General features: G+C 54.7%; 9 protein-coding genes across 9 annotated transcripts; 3 read left to right on the forward strand and 6 right to left on the reverse strand.

Moving 5' to 3' along the window:
- Positions 1–658: 658 nt before the first annotated feature.
- GLOTRDRAFT_49703 (Cullin) lies at positions 659–3,811 on the forward strand (the record flags this gene model as incomplete). Its single annotated transcript, XM_007872212.1, has 18 exons — positions 659–766; positions 820–887; positions 944–1,017; positions 1,069–1,172; positions 1,193–1,272; positions 1,322–1,704; positions 1,754–1,832; positions 1,889–1,955; positions 2,020–2,075; positions 2,123–2,266; positions 2,326–2,489; positions 2,539–2,678; positions 2,728–2,850; positions 2,903–2,988; positions 3,039–3,208; positions 3,258–3,443; positions 3,505–3,569; positions 3,635–3,811. 18 exons carry the CDS (start codon positions 659–661, stop codon positions 3,809–3,811), a joined length of 2,274 nt encoding a protein of 757 aa, XP_007870403.1.
- Positions 3,812–4,051: 240 nt separating this feature from the next.
- Positions 4,052–5,526, reverse strand: GLOTRDRAFT_49593 (alpha/beta-hydrolase; the record flags this gene model as incomplete). Its single annotated transcript, XM_007872208.1, has 4 exons — positions 4,052–4,699; positions 4,769–4,902; positions 4,957–5,115; positions 5,301–5,526. 4 exons carry the CDS (start codon positions 5,524–5,526, stop codon positions 4,052–4,054), a joined length of 1,167 nt encoding a protein of 388 aa, XP_007870399.1.
- Positions 5,527–5,759: 233 nt separating this feature from the next.
- On the reverse strand, positions 5,760–7,466 carry GLOTRDRAFT_81523 (NAD-dependent deacetylase sirtuin-2; the record flags this gene model as incomplete). The annotated part of the gene is made up of 7 exons (XM_007872228.1): positions 7,192–7,466; positions 7,128–7,137; positions 7,023–7,070; positions 6,952–6,959; positions 6,816–6,894; positions 6,443–6,759; positions 5,760–6,395 (listed from the first exon to the last, which is right to left on the reverse strand). Exons 1-7 carry the CDS (start codon positions 7,312–7,314, stop codon positions 5,760–5,762), a joined length of 1,221 nt encoding a protein of 406 aa, XP_007870419.1. The 5' UTR covers positions 7,315–7,466.
- Positions 7,467–7,589: 123 nt separating this feature from the next.
- GLOTRDRAFT_49432 (uncharacterized protein) lies at positions 7,590–7,880 on the forward strand (the record flags this gene model as incomplete). Its single annotated transcript, XM_007872199.1, has 1 exon — positions 7,590–7,880. One exon carries the CDS (start codon positions 7,590–7,592, stop codon positions 7,878–7,880), a length of 291 nt encoding a protein of 96 aa, XP_007870390.1.
- Positions 7,881–8,041: 161 nt separating this feature from the next.
- Positions 8,042–9,403, reverse strand: GLOTRDRAFT_133293 (uncharacterized protein; the record flags this gene model as incomplete). The annotated part of the gene is made up of 7 exons (XM_007872408.1): positions 8,042–8,371; positions 8,433–8,562; positions 8,615–8,640; positions 8,693–8,784; positions 8,854–8,963; positions 9,023–9,148; positions 9,213–9,403. The coding sequence occupies 7 exons, from the start codon at positions 9,401–9,403 to the stop codon at positions 8,042–8,044; spliced, it is 1,005 nt and encodes a 334-aa protein (XP_007870599.1).
- A 485-nt stretch (positions 9,404–9,888) lies between these two features.
- On the reverse strand, positions 9,889–11,237 carry GLOTRDRAFT_141132 (alpha/beta-hydrolase; the record flags this gene model as incomplete). Its single annotated transcript, XM_007872229.1, has 7 exons — positions 9,889–10,221; positions 10,282–10,411; positions 10,473–10,498; positions 10,555–10,646; positions 10,702–10,811; positions 10,877–11,002; positions 11,056–11,237. The coding sequence occupies 7 exons, from the start codon at positions 11,235–11,237 to the stop codon at positions 9,889–9,891; spliced, it is 999 nt and encodes a 332-aa protein (XP_007870420.1).
- A 419-nt stretch (positions 11,238–11,656) lies between these two features.
- GLOTRDRAFT_141133 (uncharacterized protein) lies at positions 11,657–15,459 on the reverse strand (the record flags this gene model as incomplete). The annotated part of the gene is made up of 10 exons (XM_007872230.1): positions 11,657–11,973; positions 12,024–12,938; positions 13,000–13,309; positions 13,359–13,485; positions 13,832–14,034; positions 14,095–14,273; positions 14,337–14,476; positions 14,589–14,714; positions 14,768–15,249; positions 15,302–15,459. 9 exons carry the CDS (start codon positions 15,457–15,459, stop codon positions 12,045–12,047), a joined length of 2,619 nt encoding a protein of 872 aa, XP_007870421.1. The 3' UTR covers positions 11,657–11,973; positions 12,024–12,044.
- A 406-nt stretch (positions 15,460–15,865) lies between these two features.
- On the reverse strand, positions 15,866–18,203 carry GLOTRDRAFT_118057 (peptidase S28). Its single transcript, XM_007872231.1, has 11 exons — positions 17,692–18,203; positions 17,594–17,636; positions 17,427–17,541; positions 17,296–17,374; positions 16,873–17,243; positions 16,775–16,816; positions 16,620–16,721; positions 16,484–16,564; positions 16,309–16,423; positions 16,166–16,252; positions 15,866–16,110 (listed from the first exon to the last, which is right to left on the reverse strand). Exons 1-11 carry the CDS (start codon positions 18,143–18,145, stop codon positions 15,977–15,979), a joined length of 1,623 nt encoding a protein of 540 aa, XP_007870422.1. The 5' UTR covers positions 18,146–18,203; the 3' UTR covers positions 15,866–15,976.
- A 183-nt stretch (positions 18,204–18,386) lies between these two features.
- On the forward strand, positions 18,387–19,617 carry GLOTRDRAFT_81533 (uncharacterized protein; the record flags this gene model as incomplete). Its single annotated transcript, XM_007872232.1, has 3 exons — positions 18,387–18,764; positions 18,828–19,008; positions 19,070–19,617. 3 exons carry the CDS (start codon positions 18,387–18,389, stop codon positions 19,615–19,617), a joined length of 1,107 nt encoding a protein of 368 aa, XP_007870423.1.
- Between the last annotated feature and the right edge of the window lie 92 nt (positions 19,618–19,709).

Here is a 19,709-nt window from a genome sequence, read left to right on the forward strand (position 1 = left end):
TAAGTAAAACGTTTATTATGTAACGGAATCGACGACGGTCTCTGGGTCCACGCGTCCACCAGGGGACTTCATGATTGACATCGTAGCGGCGCAAGCACCAATCCCCGACTCCAGTCAGAAACCATTAAGTATTCCATTACTAGTGTGTGGTCAAGCTGCGGAATGCCACTCTTGACAGACACATACACAGTATTCATATAGTCCTGTCTTATTATCTACATCAGTATTTAAAGGGGCTTCTCGAGTTACCAGTTGCCGCTCAGAGATACTAGTCTCATCTATTGGCCTCACTTGTTTGAATGCATCCTTTTATCGAATGCTATGCACTTGCATCACTTGATCGTTCACGTTAGGTGTGTGCGGGCAGTTGTCTTCAAGTCGAAACGAAAGTGGCGTCGGTCCGGTCGGGACCGTTGCTTACATGAGGTTCTCACGGCGAGAGCGAGTTGTATGGTGGAGCGACCATTTCTTCCCGACAGAACCCTCCTCCCAACTACCGTGGGAGTCGGGGACGACGCGACGCGACGCGACTCTTGTACGCGAACCGACTCGGACCTATTCAGACATATCTAGATCTTCATTGCAGAGGAAGTCGTATCCCGTATATCAGCGCACTTGCGACTTGCATAACTGGCTAAGACTGCCGCCTTGGACTGGCATGGCTTCCCCTGGGGTTCAGGCTCTTGTGGAGGCCAAGTGGCAGAGCGCCTTCAAGACGCTCAACCGCGAAGAGCCTGGAATTTCAGGGCTGTTGAAAACGAGTCAGGTTAAAAGGAATGTGACTGTGGCTGCTGAAGTACTAATCTACTCTGCTACCAGGCACGGCAGCTGGCGTCTGACTTTCTCCGTCCTCGAGCCTTATCGGAGCCGCGGCGAAAATATCGTGCGTTTGCATCCTGCCATCTCATCACAACGAATTGAGTTGTGGCGTGCTCTCAGACAGCGATGTCATGGCAAATGCTTTCCGTCTCCTGTATCAGACGAAGCAGCTTCATGGGGTCCTTGAGAACTTCCTAGGTCCGTTGTTTGGAGGTCCTGAGTGTCCATCTATGGGCTGACGACATTCAGAGGAGATGCGCCAGCAGCGTCATCTAATTACAGAAGACGTAGAGGCTTATATGCATGAGTATGAGGTGCGCCCGTATGCATTTGTACTCGTGACCGAGGTACATGTCAACGTTTCCCCACGCAGGAAACCGCGGACTCACAGATAATCGCACAATTGGTACATAGACTGGTAGAATGGTTCAATGCATGGCGACCGACAACTGAGTAAGCGTTGCCTATCATCTTGAATGATCTCCGACAGAACCCGGCCCAGGACTGACGGCCATCCCGGCCCACTGGAAAGCCTAGGACACGTCGCTATCGACTCGTACACCGACGCCTTCCAAACCCACATCTACTCCGTCCTCCCTCCATCCTTCTCGAGCGGCTTCAAGGACCTCATCGCGTCCACCCTTCCCGTGTCCGATCCCGCACCGCCCCCAGATAGAGCGCTTTGGGACGCATTCCATGCCCTTGGGCTGATCGAGCGGTACGAGTCCCTCATTTCTAGCGTCTGCTATGAGTTGGTGGAGAAGCACGTAGTGGAGACGTGTGCGGGGCAGTGGTCAGAGAGGATGTTGCAGGACCTGCGGGATTGGATGCAGAATAAGGTGTTGCCGTGGATGTGCCTCCCTTATGCCCCGGGAGCGAGGACTAGTGAGTGCCACTGCCTGCTGTTTCTGCAACCGATCGCGACCTGTTTTAGTGGAGGAGGCGGGGGCGAGTTTACATGGGGTTGGGCCGCGATTTGATTTCCATGTGTGCAAGACCTTATGTGACCTCCGGTAAGGACCTTCGATAGTTCCCATGCCGCGTCGCATCGACAGCTCACTTGGGACAGCACGTCAGAAATCTTCGACATCATTGTCGATTATCCTGATTCCATTGACGCCTTGTATGATTTGAAGGTACGCTATACCTTGGATAGGGCGTCATGTCTTTCACGTCTTATTTCTGACGAACTCTTCCAAGGAATGTCTCTATCGCGTAGACCAGCGTTCTAATTTAGTGCAGAGTCTGCGAAAAGCGTACGGTGCATGTCGGACACTGTCACTCCTCCTGACTTGCTCCGCAGGAACAAGAAACGACTTCTCCATCCTGGCGCAGACACGAAGGATATTCTAGCACAATATGTCTCTACAATCCGCAGCTTGCGCATAGTGGATCCTCCAGGCGTCCTCTTGTACAAGGTGGCAGACCCTATTCGCCGATACCTACGGTACGAAAATTACTTGGCCCTTGTGTCACTACGCTGATAATCCCTATGCCCCTACAAAGGGATCGCGCAGATACGATTCGGTGCATAGTCTCCAGCCTCGTCGGGGACAATGAGAACGGAGAGTCCTTAATAGACGATGAGCCGCCTTTGCCGTACCTCACCAAGGACGCAGAGGACTACTCAGACCCGCATTGGGAACCGGAACCGATAGATGCAGGGCCTGGTGGGTGACTTCGAATTGTCTGATGTCTTCCGAGCTGACTGCGAGTCAGATTTCCGCGCGAATAAGCCGGGAGACGTCATCAGTACCTTGGTGAGCATATATGACACGAAGGACGTCTTCGTGAAGGAGCTGCAAGTACTACTGGCACAACGGCTCCTCGCTGTGACGGACGGTAACTACGAAAAAGAGGTACGTTTCGAAGATTCCCGGGTGCAGCGTAATTGACGTCCTCCTGTAGCGCCGTAATATTGAGATACTGAAAGTACGCTTCGGCGAGCAGGCCTTGCAGGTATGCGAGGTCATGTTACGTGACATGACCGATTCCCGGCGCATCGACCAGCACGTGCAGTCACAGAAACCTGTATGTCTGTTCCTCAGTATCCCTCACATTGCTTTGTACGACGTTGCGGTAGTCCATTCTTCACCCAGTTATCATTTCGAGACATTTCTGGCCATCCCTGCAGAGCGGAAGCTTCGTTATGCCACAGAAATTACGATCGTAAGCACTATGCCACTTGAAGTCTGTCCCATTTCTTAAACATGCCACAGAATTCAAGAAGAGTATGCGCGGGAGTTCACGGCTTTCAAGCCTGACAAGAGACTCGTATGGCTGTCTCATATGGGGTCCGTAAAGCTCGAGCTGGAGCTACAAGACCGCACTATCGAAGCCGAAGTGACTCCCGTGGCAGCTGCCATCATCGAACTATTCTCTGAGAAGGGTGCGTTCTTCCTGCCTCTAGTCTGTAGTCTTTGATTGATGTTTCCTAGATGTGTGGACTGCGGGCGAGCTCATGGCCCAGATGCAACGCCTCGACAAGGAACACTTACGCAAAGGCTTGAACGTGTGGGTCGATCTGGGTGTCCTCAAGGAAGAGGGCGCGGACAAATATCGACTACTGGAAGTTGCTGAAGAGTCCTCCAAGAAAGAAGGAACGGTCTCGGCACCGAAACCCAGTACGTAGTCAGGCATTCTGACGGGATACGTGCTTCAACGGCCGGACAGTGACAGGGATAGAAGAACTACCCGCGGTACAAACTACACAGCAGCAGCAAGCTGAACAAATGCGCGTCTTTTGGAACGTAAGTTGCGCTCTTCGTTGGCCGATGATGCTATTTGCGCTAACGAATATTTGCCTTTCTTCTAGTACATAGAAGGGATGCTCACGAATCTCGGGTCTCTTCCACTGGACCGAATACAAAACATGCTGAAGTTTGCGCGGGGCTATGATCGGAGCATCGAGCAACTTGGGATGTTCATGGAAGCTGCCAGGAGGGAAGGTCTAGTCGTGGTTAGAGATGGAATGTGGAGGTTGAACAAGTAATTTCGTAGCAGAAGAAAGGACTCTGTATGTGTATCTATACCAATTGCTCTTGTACGATAGCTTCTCCGCGGACATAGGCTTACCAGACGAATGCAGTCCGACGGCAGACCGGAGCGAATGAGTCCCTCACCTTGCTATTTTGCAGAATGCAATAATGCTACCGTGTGTTCCAGAAATACCAAAGGCGTTTGCGTTCGTCATGCACCCAAATCCCTACCTTTGTATATTACACATCGTCCTCTAAGCGCCCAGCTGCAGGCGCTTTACAAGGAATTCGGCAACGTCGTCAAACATGATGCGCCCAAACCTCTCTTCTGCATCGGCCTGATAATCAAAGGAATGCTCCTCTCCCTCAACTTGCTTCAGGATAACGTCGACTCCAGCGCCTTGAAGGAGTGCATGCAGGTGCTCGGATTCCCGAATCTTATCAGCTGTATCAGACGTTCCATGGACCAACAGTGCTGGCGGCCATTCATTCAAAGAGTCGAACTGCGGGAAGAGGCACAAGTGTTCATCTGGGATCAGGGACCTCATGTGGGCTTCTAAGTGAGCATCGTCGTCACTTGAGCTCGTCAGCGCCTCCCGAAGCTGGGCGCTGAGACTTGGCTCATGGCATCCAGTGTAATAGTCCAGGAAGACACCCAATTGTAAATACAGCCGGGTAAGCTGCATACGAGGACTGGCGGGATACCCAGGCGTAGGTGAGGTAGCCGGGTGATAAGCCAGTGGCGAATCGCTGATCATTGCTTCTTCGTCCCCTGATCGTGGTGAGCCAGACTTCCTTCCGGATTGCATTTTTGGGTATGTATATTGACCGAACGACGCAGGATCAAGCATTTCTCTACCCCGGAAGAATGGTTCGGTTTTGACTGCGAGGTATTGAGGCGTCTTGTGAGCCGAGGAGGTCAAATAGACTTTCCAATGAGATGCTCGAACTGGTGAACGAAAGATGCTTACCAAGAAGTCGCCTCCCATGCCGTACATGGACAGAACAGCTTTTGGCTTTGGCCTAGCATGCATAGCAGCGAGATAGGCACATAAGCCACCCGAGCTTGTCCCGGCCACCGCCATGGCATCCGGGTCTAGTCGAGCTGTACCCAGCTCGCATTACAACTAAACTGATACCCGTTCATTGTGTCACTTACTAGTCGTGTCGGGTAGGTGTTGGTGTAAGAGATCATTCGCCCGAGTGGAGAGGAACTCGAACAGGTCGACGACGTCGGCAAGGATGTCATGTCCAGTTGCGGGGGGTATGAGCCTGTAGTCTGCCGAAATGAAGATTACTTCCGCTTTATTGAGGCGTGCTTGTGAAGGGGAACGTCAGGCAGTTATACTCAGGCCAACCACATAGTCCTTCATGCGCAGAAGCCTTGGTTCATGGCAGTGCGGTAAAGACTCAATCCTGCCTTCTCCAGACTGGATGAACCAAGGCTCTGCGCGCTCGTGGCCAGTAGTCGCAATACACTCCCGATATGAGGGGCTAACTGACTTTGAAGCCAGTGTGGAAACCAGGACGTTTTGTTCCCGACGGTCAAGCCTCCACCATGGAAGTAAACCACAGAAGGTAAGCCCGCACTACCTTTGGCATCGATGTCGCTCTCGGTGGACGTGGTGTGTGCCGGTATGTATAGGTCGAGAAGAATGGGCTTTCCGCCTGATACTTTATAAGGGAGCGTCAGGCTGATATAGTCAGGACTATCAGCGTCAGAAGACATGTTCCAGTGGACAGAAGGAGGCGCCAGATGATGTTGGAGATCAAGCCTTATATCGTGGCGGGGAGCAGTGACTACCTATACATGAACATGCACAGAAATCAATATCGCATACAATCAAAGGTACAGTAAATATCTATTTAAACATGACAGCGTCCAGGCAACAGCAGGATAAGCGATACAGCAAGGCAAATTACATGGATGGGGGAGGAAACAACCTGCTTTCGACTGCAGCGCTAGAGTTTACCTTCAGGACCCTTCAGATCCTCCGTACCATCTTTCTCTTCCTCGGCTTCTGGCTCTGAGCCGGTAGTCACCTCAGGCTTTACATCCCCCTTATCCGAGACAGCGAGCGACTCTCCAATCTCCTTCGCCAACTCGTCCACCTCCCGCGGCAACTCCTCCTCCTCACTCCTCAATTTCCTGATCCTAGCCTCCTCCTCCTTTGTCTTCTTCTCCTCTAACTCCGCCGCCTTCAACTCCTTCTGCGCTTCCTCTTTCTCCGCATCCGTCCTCGCCTGACTCACCTTCTCCTCCGCCTCCTTCTCCTTAACCTCCGTCTTAGCCACATCCTCCTGCAACCGCTCCAGTGTATACTTCGTCTTCTCCCATTCCCTCTCCAGCTCCTTGTCCCAGCCAAGCAACCGACAAAGCTCGCGCACGCCGTCGTCGCATTTCCCGAGGTACACGACGTCGTTCGGGCGGCTGCCAAAATCGCCGACATGCTCGAGGTTGATGAGCAGCCGCGGGCAATCCTCCGGGACCAGGTCCACGAGCGAGGCGAAGGGGTGGACCACCAGCGACGTCCCCATCACAATCAGCAGGTCCGCAGATTGGAGCAGTGGGATCGAACGGTGGAATAGTGGCGGAAGCTAGCGAAGCTCGTCAGCATTATCCCAATCATCACCCAAGTGCATACCGATTCCCCGAAGAACACGATATCCGGCTTCACCAGCCCGCCGCACTTCTCGCACCTCGCAACCTCCTCCTTGTACAGCTTGTCCTTCAGCTTCTGCGCGTCGTACGGGCGTTTGCAGTCTATGCACCGCTGCGACGCGTAGCTCCCGTGCGCTTCGACGAGCTTATCGTCGGGGACGCCCGCGCGCCGTTCTAGGGTGTCGATGTTCTGCGTGAAGCATTTCACGAGCTTCTTGTGGTTGTCGAGGACCTTGATGAAAGAGTGCGCGGGAGTCGGGCGGAAGTTGCCTGGATACAGCTCTTTCGCTAGCATGTAGACTGCACAAGGAGGTATGAGGAGGGCTGTGCAGACACCTATCATGTACGCTACGTACATGGCTTGGGATTCCTGCGGAAGAAGTTGATCTCGAAGACAGCCTCAGGGTAGGGGAGGTTGAGTCTGGCAAGGTTGGCCTGGAACAATATATATGAGTTGCCCGGTCCAGGTCTGATCCTAGGTAGGTTGCTTACATAGAGGCCTGCATGACGGTACGGCAGCAATGTTAGCTTGGTGCTTATCGCGAGGCTTCAAGGCTTCGCACCGGTGTCTGGGGATCTAAAGTCAGGTATTCCAGAGGAGGTGCTGATACCTGAGGCCCAACAGGTAAGACCCTTCGTCGCTGTACGTATGAGAATATCCAATCTACCTGCTCCGTTCTGCGAAAGCGCGTCACAAAGCTATAAGCACGAAAGGCGTGATAATCCACAAACCATGATAAACACCCTCTTGCACTTGTCTGATTTCATATACTTCACGATCGAAGCTAGATCGCACGCCTCCAGCACGGTCGGCTTGCCCTCATACCTCTGGTTCCCTTTGAGAAAGCTGAACATAGCTAGACTTAGGCTATAAGGATTCGGCTTGAAGAGGCTGAAGAGGCGGTCGATAATTGACGGCAGGATGCACGAATACAGTACGGCTGTGGACGAGGAGAGTGACGATCACAGTCGCAATGGCATAAGCTATAGCCTCCCGCAAATGCGATGACATAGCGTCTGCGAATATAACTCATCGGGCTCCCGAAGCAAGTGGATGGTTTCGTAGTCACGGCAATCGCCGCAGTTAGCAGTAAAGGTTTTGAAGCGGCCTTCATACAAATCGGACAACCATGCATCCCTCAGCTCGCCGCCTGGTGCGCATTATACCGCGCTCAAGATTGCCGACGGTGGACCCTAATACGCCTTGGAAGAGCAAGGTCGAAATCATCCCCTCGTTACCACCGACTACGAAAGCGGAAGACAAACCCACCCTCATGGACGCCTTGCAACGGCGGAAGGAGCAGGCAGGCGCCAGGTATCCGTCCAATATCCGATTGGAGCCCCTGGTGAACAAGAGGGTCTTCAAGCCAGTTGCGAAAGAGCATCGAGCAGTGGTGAAAGACATGCTGAAGGAGCGGTGACATGGCTGAGCACTCTACGTGCACTTCGGTAAGTTTCCAGGACTGTCAATAAGGGTACAATAATCAACGATTATCCTCCAGTGGTATATATATCATCAGTACATCTAATGTATCGTCTTTGTCCAGCCTATACGGCGCCCCGCCATGGACCTCTTCCCGCCCTAGAATCCACTCTGCGCCCTCTCCCTGCCTTCCTTGAACACCCTCTCCAGCAATGCATTGAACTTCTTCCGCTGCTGCGCATGAATCCCATGCCCCGTATGCTCGAACCTCACGAACTCCGCCTCTGGCATGCACTCCTTCAGCCGGTCACTGTGCCTCGTATCCACCAGATTATCTTCATCCCCCGTCACAATTATAACCTTGGGTATACTTTTGGAGATAGAGGCGAGGCGCTCGGGGGAGACGTGGTGGGTGATGCCTGCGAGCATCTGGGATAAGGCACCGGTCATGGTTTGGGGACGGGTGACGAGCATGCGTTCGGCGTACAGCTGTGAAAATAATCGGCAATGCGTCAGTTCTTGTCATATATTCAGAATACGTGCGGCGAACCTCTGTCTGAACCTCTCTGTTTGTCCGGCCAAGTGGGTCGTCCTCGTCTTTTTCATCAAGCCACTTGATGGGGTAGACCATCTCCAGGACTATGGGTATCTTCTTTGCCGGGTCAGTTATAAATGTTGCTCTGCCAGGAAGACCTGGGTTAGATAACATATAGTTCGGCCAAACACGCATACCTCGTCAACCCACTCAAACCTTTCCACTTCAACTAGTTAGGAAATCCTCCTTACGAAGGATACGGCGAAAACGCTCACCGACGGTAAATTGGCAAAGGGCCGCCACCCGCCTGGCGTTGTCACAGCCAGCGTCAGCGATACGATCCGTTCGGGGATCCTCGTCGCCAATTCTAGTAGGGTGGGGTGACACAACCTGTCAGCTGAAGCTCCCTTTCTCTCGCGCGGCGGGGAAGGCGCACCTTGCGAGATCATCCCGCCCAACGAGATCCCGACGACGTGCACGCTTCTCTTCTCAGTCCATCCTATATAATCTAGGAGCACAATTGCGTCCTCTGCCATCTGGCTCGTCCTGTAACGCGGTCGTGAATGTCGCGTGACATTACTACATGAGACGAATGGGATACATACGAATACGGCCCTCGAGGCACACCACTGTTCCCGACCCCCCGATTATCGAACACGAGCACAGAGTACTCCGGCTGCCTCCCAAAGTACTCGACCTGGGGCGCCCACGCGAAGCTCGTGCTATTCAGCCTACATCCCACCCGTTCACCCCTGAGTCCTCTGTGCGCAGATACAGACTGAACTGCGAACGTACCCCATGATAAATACAATCTTCTCCGGCCCACTCCCATGCACTTCAAAGTACAACGAATGGCTCTCCAGCGGGTCCTCGCCCTGTTTCCGAATCTCGGTGACCGGGCAGAGGCCCTTGCGCGTGCATGTCTTCGGGTCGAAGAGCGTTTTCAAGTCCTCTGGGACAGTGTCGGTTGTTGAAGTCGAAGTCATTGCCGTCTTTATGAGGGGGCGACGCGAGTCGCAGTGACAGTTGCTGGTAAATTGGGACTGATCATAACACTGTCGCGACTCGCAATCGGTGCAGCCGGTAGGCGGAGCAATTAGGGGCTATTTCCCCGTGATTACAGTAATATTCAGGAAGCTTATGATTTCAGTCATATGCGAGCGGCCCATCTCAAATTGTCTTCAAGTTTCAAGATCTACAGTCCGCAGGACGTGTATCGTCGACAATTATGCGTTCAACGGGAATGTTGCCGTGCAAGGGGAGTTTGTAAACCATCCATGGACGGGCTATTTATCCGACACACAAGAGTAAACGAGAAGAAAGCTAATTTGTCGAAGGGGAAATCGTACAAAGTCGTGACTTGGTCGTAATCAGGTCGTAATACATATCTGGTTGTCTTAGTCTAAGACGTCTATATCAAGCCCGAGTTCTATAACTTATCCGTATACCACCCACCCACACCACCCCTTCCCTATTGCTTCGAATTCTCCAGCCTGCTCTTCCCATCCTCCCACGTCTTCTCTAGCAACTCGTTGAACTGGCGGACGTACTGCGCGTGCACGCCGTGCCCGGTACCCTTGAACCTGTAAAACTCTGCCTCGGGCATGCAGTCCTTTATGCGGTCGCTGTGCTTCGTCGAGACCATCATGTCCTCGTCGCCGGTGACGATGAACACCTTTGGTATGCTCCGCGAGATATGGTGCAGGCGCTCGCAGGAGACGTAGTGCGTCAGCGCGGCGAGCATCTGCGACAGTGCGCCGCCAGGGGTCTGCTTGCGGGTGACCGCCATGCGACGTTTGTACAGCTGTCGAATATGGATGGTGAGTGCTTCAGAGTGCCAACGAGGTGCATGGTACCAACTCACTTCCGTCTGAACCTCGCGGTTCGTCCGGCCATCCGGGTCGCCCTCGACCTTTTCCTCTAACCACTTAGCAGGGAAGCCCATGGAAAGGATGTAGGGGATTCTCTTTTCCAAGTCAGGTTCGACTGTCACTCTGCAGCGCAGGAAGACATCTATCAGTACATGTCTGTGCCCGAATGATAAGCGTGACATACTTATACAACAGCTTCAAGGCTTCCCACTAGTCGCGATCGCTGATTAGTCCGTTGCTTGGGTTATGAGGAGTATGAGGCCCACTGATGGAAAGTTTGTGAACGGTCGCGTGCCTCCGGGTGTGGTCACCGCAAGCGACAAGGAGATGAAGCGCTCGGGAATCTTATACGCTAGCTCTGGAAGATCGTGGAGGTCAGCACGTACACAGAACGAGTGCCTGATGAACCACACCTTGCGAAATCATTCCACCTAGGGAACAGCCAACGAGGTGCACACTTCGCTCTTCTTTCCAGCCGACAAAGTCTAGCAGCACGACTACATCCTCGGCCATTTGACTTGTCCTGTCAGTGGCGCATATTACAAACTTGATACACGGTACGGGGAGCTAGAGGAGGCAGGGACCCACGAGTACGGCCCTCTTGGGGAATCGCTGTTCCCAACCCCTCGGTTGTCGAACACCAGCACGGTGTACTTTGGCGACTTGCCAAAGTGATCGACCTGAGGAGACCAGGAAAAGCATGGGGTGTTCATCCTATCCCTGGCATGTTAGGTTTACCACTCGAAGACGTCGCGAGACCCACGAACCCCATGATAAACAAGACCTTCTCCGGGCCCTTCCCGTGAATCTCAAAGTACAACGAATGGCTCTCGAGCGGATCATGGTCCTGCTTCCGTATGTGCGTGACCGGGCACAGTCCTTTGCGCGTGCACGTGGCGGGATCGAACAGCGTCTTCAGGTGCGCGGGGACGTCGTCGAGAGAGACCATGGCGGCGTAAAGCAGAAGGGGGATTCACGGGCTAACGGGGAGCGCGGTCAGTACGCTGGGCGTCCAACTTAAGATACACAAGAGACTTACATACACCTTGTCTCGGGTTTCCCGTGACCGACAAGCCGAGCAGCTCGGGGCAATCAGACAACGTGCAGCCAAATGCAGCGCAGGAATTCGCCTGCCTGGCGTTGTTTGCTCTTCGCATTTTGATATACCGTCAACGTCGCGGGAAGCAGCAGAAGCGAGGTCGACCGCGCAGGATGATCTTGGAATGATCGATGGCACTCATACGGCCGCGGGGGCAATACGTACGCGACGCCCTCGGGCCGCGGCGTTGCCTGTGATTTCAGCCTCAAACGCGTCGACGCACGCGTCTCATTAACGTCGGTGGCAACGACCGCACAAGGCGATGCGCATGACGCGTAGCACGGTGTCGTACATCGTTCGTACAGCGGGGGACATACATTACGAGCATACATACAGCACAAAAGATAACACATTACTGGGTCAGTATTACTACCGTAACATTGCATAACATTCGCGCGGTCAACCTCCACCGTCCTTATCTCCTCTCGACAGAAGTTGTATAGCTTTTCTGATCGTAGAACCGCAGCTTGGGCATGCTGGGCCCACCACGAGGGAGCTTGGCCAACCACCCTGTTCCATGATCCCACCAGAAACATGGGCCGGTAAACCTGAAAGCGCAAGCCAAAGTCCTGGAGTGAGAACCCAACTATAAGGACGAATTAGTCACTGTTATGACCCGGGCGCCGGACTACTCACTAAGCTGGAGGACGAGCAGCTTCACGGGAACTGCGCTGGACGAAGCCGCGCAAACGGATGCCCGCGCGCGTCCACCATCCGTTGCTTGAACGCCTCCGCCATCTTCCACTCCCTCTCAATCTTGGGATCCCGCCGGTACCACTGTCTTCGATCGAGGAACGGGCAGCGGAACTGCCTGCTTCGCGATAAGCCCTTCTCCCGATCGTCTTGCTCTTCGTCAGAGGATCTTGGGCCATCTTCAACGACTTCACTGGCGGGGGTCTCCGGCTCTGGCTGGCTGAGCCGGCTGCTGCGACGTGGAGTAGCCGAACCCACTGCAGGAGGAACAGGCGTAGGTTGCTGAAGTGTTGTCTGCTCAGATACGTCTTCTTGGATCCCAGTGAGGTTCAGGCCCGGTAATTTCGTGGGGGACGGCGCAGAGAGCGCGGAAGCTTCATCTTGCGAGGTCATTGATCCAGATGTAGGGGTAGCAGCGACCCTCCGTCTTTTCGAAGGTGTCTGAGGGAGTGTATCTGCCAGATCCGCGGTGTGCATAAAGGAAACTCTGCGCTTCGACGGGCTGGCATCTGGCTCTGCAACAGATGGAGTAGGCAGTGTACGTTTAAGAGCTGACTTTGAGGGTGACTTGCTGGTGGAAGCGGTAGCTGGAGATGGTTCTTTTGCAACCTGCTTCTTAGCGGAAGAGCCAGAGGGCTTGGGCGGTTTCGGCTTTGTCTGCTTTTTGGCAGAAGAGGATGCCGCTGTTGTCGTTTTAGCAGTATTCTTCTTGGCCTCTTCCCTGAGGCGGGCCACCTCTGCGGTAATACGGTCTCGAATAGACAAACAGACGTCGTCGATGGTCAGAAGGAGATCGTCGAATTCGTCGGGGTCAATGGCATGGGGTCTTGTAAGATGTGGTCGCTTTATCCGCACGAGCTGCAAGGGTTCGGTGTGAACACAGCTCAAGAAATGTAGACTTGCGGAATATCATACGTACACCGAGCAACTGGCTCGTCCAATAGAACACTGCACACTTCACCAAGACATCATCAGGATGATTTTTCACTCGGACCTGTCCGCTCTGCAGCAGCAGTGCCTCCGCTTCCCTCAACCATGGAAGGACAAGATCTCCGCGCAGGACCTTGTGCGATGCCATGAGATCCTCATACTTGACCTCCTTCAGCCTAGCCTCCAGGTCGGACTCCGCCAAAACGATGCGAACGACATTGACGACGTTGGTGAAGATCTTGGGCGCAAGGCAGGAACTGTTGTGCGCAATCTTCTCGTTGACATCGCCGTTGTTGAGTCTGGAAAAGATCTTGAGCTATCACCCAACGCAGCACCGACGATACGCACTCTAAGGACGCGAGATACGCGCACACCGCAGGCAGACCAGGCGCGCCATCGCCCAATTCGTGTCCCGATCCTGGACCAGTTCTCGCTTTCGCCACATGGAGAAGGGCTCGCGCCCTAGAAAGAGTCTCTGGCTTGTTACATAGCCTGGTTAAGGTCAGATCGTCCGCTCGCGACATTACGTGTTGGGAGATGAGAGTCGCGAGGAAGATCGAATGTTGGTGACAATCTCGCGGCGAACCTTGTTACACCCGTGGAAGCGCGACGGTGTGGCTCTATTTGTGGCTGTGGCAACACTAACATCCGCCAGGTCCACTTCATCTTTCTGAATCATGCTCAAGGAGACCTATTCAATGACTGGATTAATCTAACTAAATACCAAGACCAATAATAACGTGTCTCCAGTCACTCCGTCGCTGCAAAGTAGCTAGACGGGTTCTCCGAGGCTGTACAAGATTATATCTCGTGATGCATACGATTCTTGTGCATACGTTCCGCACGAGCAGATCGCTTGTTCTTCCCGGCAAGCCAGTCATTGCGACCGGCCTCCATCTCGAGTACGAAGGCCTGAGCCTCGGGAGAGTGCTTGCCCAACTGGTGGAAGTCGTACGGCAAGACTACAGGCGTGAGCCAGAAGTCCGACGTGAAGTGCTCAAACTTGGAGTCGGTGTTGGTCACACTAAATTAATCGTGTTTAAGTGGTGCCCACAAAGCATGTCAAAATGGGGGAGAGACGCACTTGAGGTTAGGGCCTAAGAGAGCAGCACGACTGCGCTCGGCATCGGCGATGTGAGTCTCAACACCCCAGACGGACGCGAGTCTGTACACTGATGCCGCCAAGATGGTGGCACCAGCGGCGTCGTCGAAGTTGCCGGTCGCATTGGCGTCAGGGTAGTTCTTGAAGATACCGTTCAATTGCTGAACATAGCAAATCCCTTATTAGAGGTCGCCGAGGGAAAATATTTTTAAAAAATGACGTACAAGGTGAGGGTATATGCCATCGTGAATCTCTGAGACCCAGTTTGCCAAATCAGCCTGCTCGCTCTTGAGAGCATCAGCGTACTCGGAGTGCTGGATCGTAGCGAGGACGCGGAGCATTCCAGCGGCAGCCCAACCATTCCCTGCATCAAGCCAGTCAGTACGCTATAGTCCTATGGAAGTACTAAGGCTCGCGGGATTTCGCGTTCGTGAACTAGTGTAGCGGCCAAAGCCACCGGTAACTCAGACACTTACCGGTAGTCCAGTGAAACTGGTCGTCCCAGTCTCCCAGAAGGATGTGTTTCCACATCCCACCCGCCTCGGGGTCCAGCAGATACTTGCGGTAAAGCCTGCACTGATCATAGGCCATCTTGAGGAGAGCTAGTCGATCTCACCGTTAACATGCGGTCTGAGGAAGAGCGGGTGCCACATACTCTGGTTGCCAGTGGTAACACCATAGTAAGCCAGGAACGGAGGGACCATGTACACAAAGTCGCTCCATAGCTGAACCTGCTCCGTGCGATGGGAAATAGCTCCATCGTCCGTCTTCGGCACCTGGTCACCCAGCAAGAAATCGAGCTGATCCTTGGCAGCCCCGGCGTAGTCTTGGCCGCCGTATTTGCCATCTCCACCGTTCGGCCCAAGCGTCCAGTTAGCTACCAACACCGCAACACCGATACTAGCGGGGTCTCCTGCGGCGCCGTTCGCCACGAGCGGCTGGGGCCCGGTGATGCCGCCATTGGACACTGAACGATTCGCAACGACATCATGAGCGATCTCAAGGACTTGGTCAAGGCCGGCAGGAAGTCCGTTTTTGAACTCTGAAGAGGGGACCGGCAGCTTGGTGTTCGAGAACACCGAGAAGGAAGGGGCGTGCAGTTCAGTCACGGCCTGCGCACGAGTCCCAAGTTCCCAGCTAAACGAAAATCAGTGTCATCAAAATCAAAGGCGGACGCTCTGTGGCTCACGGGTCGTGAGCGCCGTCGGCCAGGTTAGCCTCGATTTTCGACAACTGCTCGTCAGTGAGGTGTCCCACTGCGATGGCGGGCGTACCCAGCGATAAAAGGAAGGTGGATAGCCATATTAGGCAAGGAGCGTGTAATAAAGGAACGCGAGTAGAGACCATGTTTGAACCAATAAACTGTGAAGCATGCTCTCAGTCCGCGCGAACCTGCAGTCAACAGACAAGAACTTACAAGAGACAGGTCGTAGGCGTCCCGCTGCAGGAAACGTTACCGACTCAACGCCGTTCCCCCACTCTTTTATATATGTGTGCGAGGGATAACGTCTGCCCGACGACCGGTAGTGCACGCATCGTAAAAGCTTGGCTCTCGGCCACCGTCGAGCATATCGGCAAGCATACCAGCTACATAGCAGAGCGCGCAATGAATGCAACCCACTTCTAGCGTCGGAACACCGCCACTGCTAGGCAACCCTACCGCCATCAGCTCACTCGCAGATCAAACCGAGACCGGATCCACCTCCGGTCACTGCCACTGGCAGGAGGATCAACACTTCGATACGAGGATAAGCCGAATCTACCGGCATTTGATGCTGGGGGCATACCGAACGGGCAAAACGTTCACTAGATCATTATGCAAGTGCACATATACGGTGGCTGTAGGCCGTACCTACAAGGTGTGTTACGACGAGCTCTTCTTCCAGTCCTTTAACCACTCTGTCACAAAGTCAATCATCTCCAGGTGGACCTTCATGATCTCAGGTGGCTCCTGCGTAATATCCCGCAGGCCATACTCATCGTAATGGTGCACCGCATCTAAGCGAAGGAGTCAGCCACCTACATATAGATCTAGAAGGAACAACAGACGTACCAGGAATCAGCTTGAAAGGCTGTAGGACCGTGTCCGATCTGTCAGGTGCATACTCGCTGTGGGGCGTCGCAGGCCTCCAAGGGTCGACTGGCGGAGAATCATCCGTCATTACAAACGGCAATAATGTCCAGGCACATGCGTACCTTCGCCGTCGATGATTGCTAGCCGATCAGCAGCGATCGCAAAGTCGCCTAGAGAATTAACGGCTGTAACATTCGGCATTGCAGGCACCTTGAAGTGTTCGCCCTTAGGGAACGCCTACCCGTGGAATGTTCGAGGCCAAGCTCAACCCGCGAATATGCGTAACAGGGTACATACCTGGCGGCAGATCATAGACAGATACTCTAAAGTAATGTGTTTCGAGAGTATACTGGGCTGGCTACGGTCTGGTGGTGCAGTCTATGGAATGACGATCTGACGAATGAAAATGCCACGGGATCAAAGAGGTACTTACGATGAAGTAACCCCACTGTGTGCACACTTGGAACTGCCAAGCACGCCATGTCTGGTCGAGGGACGTATCCTGGAACTTGGCATCGTCGAAAGTGCCAAAACACTGTGCCGCAATGCAAGTTAGCATCTCGCTCGAATTCATATCGGACGACTTACATCCTCAACAGTCATATCTTCAGGACACTGCGAGACAACATTCTGCAGACAACCGTCAATAACACCACGTAACACACATATCTGAACCGATCCAATACCTCTCTGATCCACTTCGCATAATTCAGCAGCGCGAAATCAAGACTCAGCCCGCCGGGCAACGTCACACTCTGCGCACCCCCATGCTCCAGCGCCTCACAGAACTCGTCAAACTTGGTGCTCCCCACTGCCGGATCCCACACCTTCGCCTGCCAGTACCCGAGCGGCGTCTCCAGCACCGACGCGAAGTCCTCGTCGTGCTCCAGGTCCGCGAGGCCGAAGAGCCCCTTCAGCGTGCGCTTCAGCCGGGGGACGGCGAGCAGCGCGTCGACGGTCTTGACGGTCGTCTGGATGCGCGCGGAGCACTTGGGGTCGGCGGCGCGCCGGATGATGTCCATGTATTCCCAGTACATGATTTGCGCGTGTGTGACGCCTACGTAGGACTGTCATTGCAAGTCTTCATACAGATAATAAGCGACGCGCACCGCTGGATGCGATCGCTCCGTAAACCAAGTCTGGGTAGAGGATCTTCATGTGTGCCGCGCGCGCACCAGCGTACGATCCCTAGACAATATCCCAGTCAGCAGCAACTGGGTTACCCGTACACGCGACATACGCCATAGTATATCCACGGAGTGTTCGGCGCAGTCAGGTTCTCGTCTATCCCATCGAAGTTGACGTTCCGCATGAAGTTGGCGGAATCCGCTGCCGACTGGTCATTATCCAAGAACCTATAGCGCCGTCACGCACGCCCCGAACCACAGATGGGTATGCCAACTCTACCTCAAAGAATCCGTAGAGAAGTTCTTTACGGGTATAGACCCGCCTGACGTGCATATTATTCGTACGGAGAGAGGGGATACAAACAAGCCCGTGCGCACCATAATACCTGTGCTCCAGCACAACCCCCACCCCTCCGGTCGCCTTCGCAAGTATCTCCACAATCCCAGTATCCAGGAACGGCAGCCTATCCTCCCCACTCGTCTCCCCTCCGTCGAGCACAATAACCGGCGCATTCGTCCCAGGCTTGTAATGCCTTGTGTTGACCCAGTACCGCTGGCCGAACGTGTCCGCCGTCGCGTTACTGAAGTGGTCGAGCGGCTGCTCGAAGGTGTACGCGGTGAACTCGGCCTCGGGTTGCTGGGTAGGGGTGAACAACGCGTCCTGGACGACGAGCCCGGAGGAATGTGCGCGGGCACGGGCAGCATTGATCTGGTCTAGCCGCCGCAGGTTGACGCCCTGGCGGCCCATCAGGTGGATGGGGTTACTGGACAGGCCATGGCTGGTAGATATGTGCGACGCCAGCAGCGTCAGTCCAAGAAGGTGCGCCCACATCGTCGTGGTCGGCGAGCACACCAGCACCGAGGGACTTGGTGACGAGAGGGTGTGCCGGCGGCAAGCCTGTTTAGGGCGGGCAGATTCGCGTCGCCGGAGACTCGGCGGCCCCGGAGACCCCATCCCGAGCCCGCGACCGCGCTTCCTCTTCCTACACAGCCTCCCAATACTTGAGGCTAACACGCCTGCTCAGCATCTACCATCGCACCAGCGCCATCCCCACCCCTCGCCCACTCACACGATGACGAAGCGCAAGACGAAAACGAGCACGCACTACTCCGCGCTGAGCACGCCGAGCCTCGCGATGAGCGAGCTCGTGCGCAAGACGCTCGACCACGACGCCACGGACGTGCTCATCGACAAATGGCTCGAGCACCGCAACGACGCCTACTGGGACTGGTTCCACCGCGTGCGCGAGCGGCGGCACGCCGCGAGCCAGGGCACGAGCGGGCAGATACTCATGTGGAACAAGGGCGAGTTCGTGCCGGAGAACGTGTTCTGCAGGACGGTGGACACGAAGCGCCTGATCCCGCTCGACCGGACGTGGACGACGCACGTGTACTACCACCGCACGATGCAGGAGCGGAAGCTGAGCATGATGCCGGTGGTGTTTACGATGGTGCGTCCGGCTGCTTGACTGGTAGGTGATATGCTGAGATGCGATTGTGATGTGCGATCGCAGCTGCCCGAGCTGATGCTGCTCCGCGGGATGCACGACCACGGGTGCGACGAGATGTTCATCATCGTGACGGACCTGAAGCGGAAGGAGATGGACGAGGCGACGGAGTACTTCAAGCTCGTGTGCCGGAACACGTTCGGGCGGACGCCGAAGCCGAGCGTGGAACAGCAGATTCTGCTCGAACGTTAGTGCATGCCTCGCTCCGGCTTCTCATCTCGCATTGAACCCGCATCCAACGTATACAGACATGCGCCTGTCCCACACGCTGAACAAGCAACGGCGCCTGCCCTGCTTCCCCCAGATCGACCTGACGTTCCGCTCGATCCTGCACGAAAAGCGGCCGCCGTTCATAGTGCTGTTCTCCCACCAGGCGACGTCGTACTCGCAGATCTTCTTCACGCACAAGATGTTCGTTCCGTCAGAAGAGATCTTCTACGACTTTCCGACGGGCTGCCCGAACCCGTCATGCACGGAGGACTGCGAGATGATACGATTCCCGCGGCGGGGCGTGGAGGGCGCGGCGGTGCTGTCGATGAAGCGGGGCGGGAAGCGGGCAAAGTCGCGGGAGATGTGCAACTGGATCGACTGCACGGTGTGCTTCAGCGAGGAGCTTGTGGTGGAGACGGCGAGCGAGGGCAGCGAGGACTCGGCGTGCGGCGAGGACGGGCTGGTGCGGACCAAGTTCCTCGGGCAGGTGTGCAGCCGGTGCAAGCTCGTCAAGTACTGCTCGGCCGAGCACCAGAAAATGGACTGGGACGAGCACAGACGCGTCTGCGTAAAGCCTGCTGTGTAGACGGAGATTTATGTTTTTTTTTCTTTTCTTCTGGATAGCGCTACGCTTGTACTCTGACATTGACATTTCATCTCGTTGACTACGTCCGGCCG

The sequence above is a fragment of the Gloeophyllum trabeum genome (genome assembly GCF_000344685.1).
Source record: "Gloeophyllum trabeum ATCC 11539 unplaced genomic scaffold GLOTRscaffold_00017, whole genome shotgun sequence".
NCBI lineage: Eukaryota > Fungi > Basidiomycota > Agaricomycetes > Gloeophyllales > Gloeophyllaceae > Gloeophyllum > Gloeophyllum trabeum.

Excerpts from the sequence above, each read along its gene's own strand:
- GLOTRDRAFT_118057 (XM_007872231.1), bottom strand. The coding sequence starts at position 18,145 with ATGTGGGCGCACCTTCTTGGACTGACGCTGCTGGCGTCGCACATATCT. Across the intron at positions 17,244-17,295 it reads CGGAGCGATCGCATCCAGCG|GCGTCACACACGCGCAAATC; the intron begins GTGCGCGTCGCT and ends AGTCCTACGTAG. Across the intron at positions 16,817-16,872 it reads ATGCGAAGTGGATCAGAGAG|AATGTTGTCTCGCAGTGTCC; the intron begins GTATTGGATCGG and ends GGTTGTCTGCAG.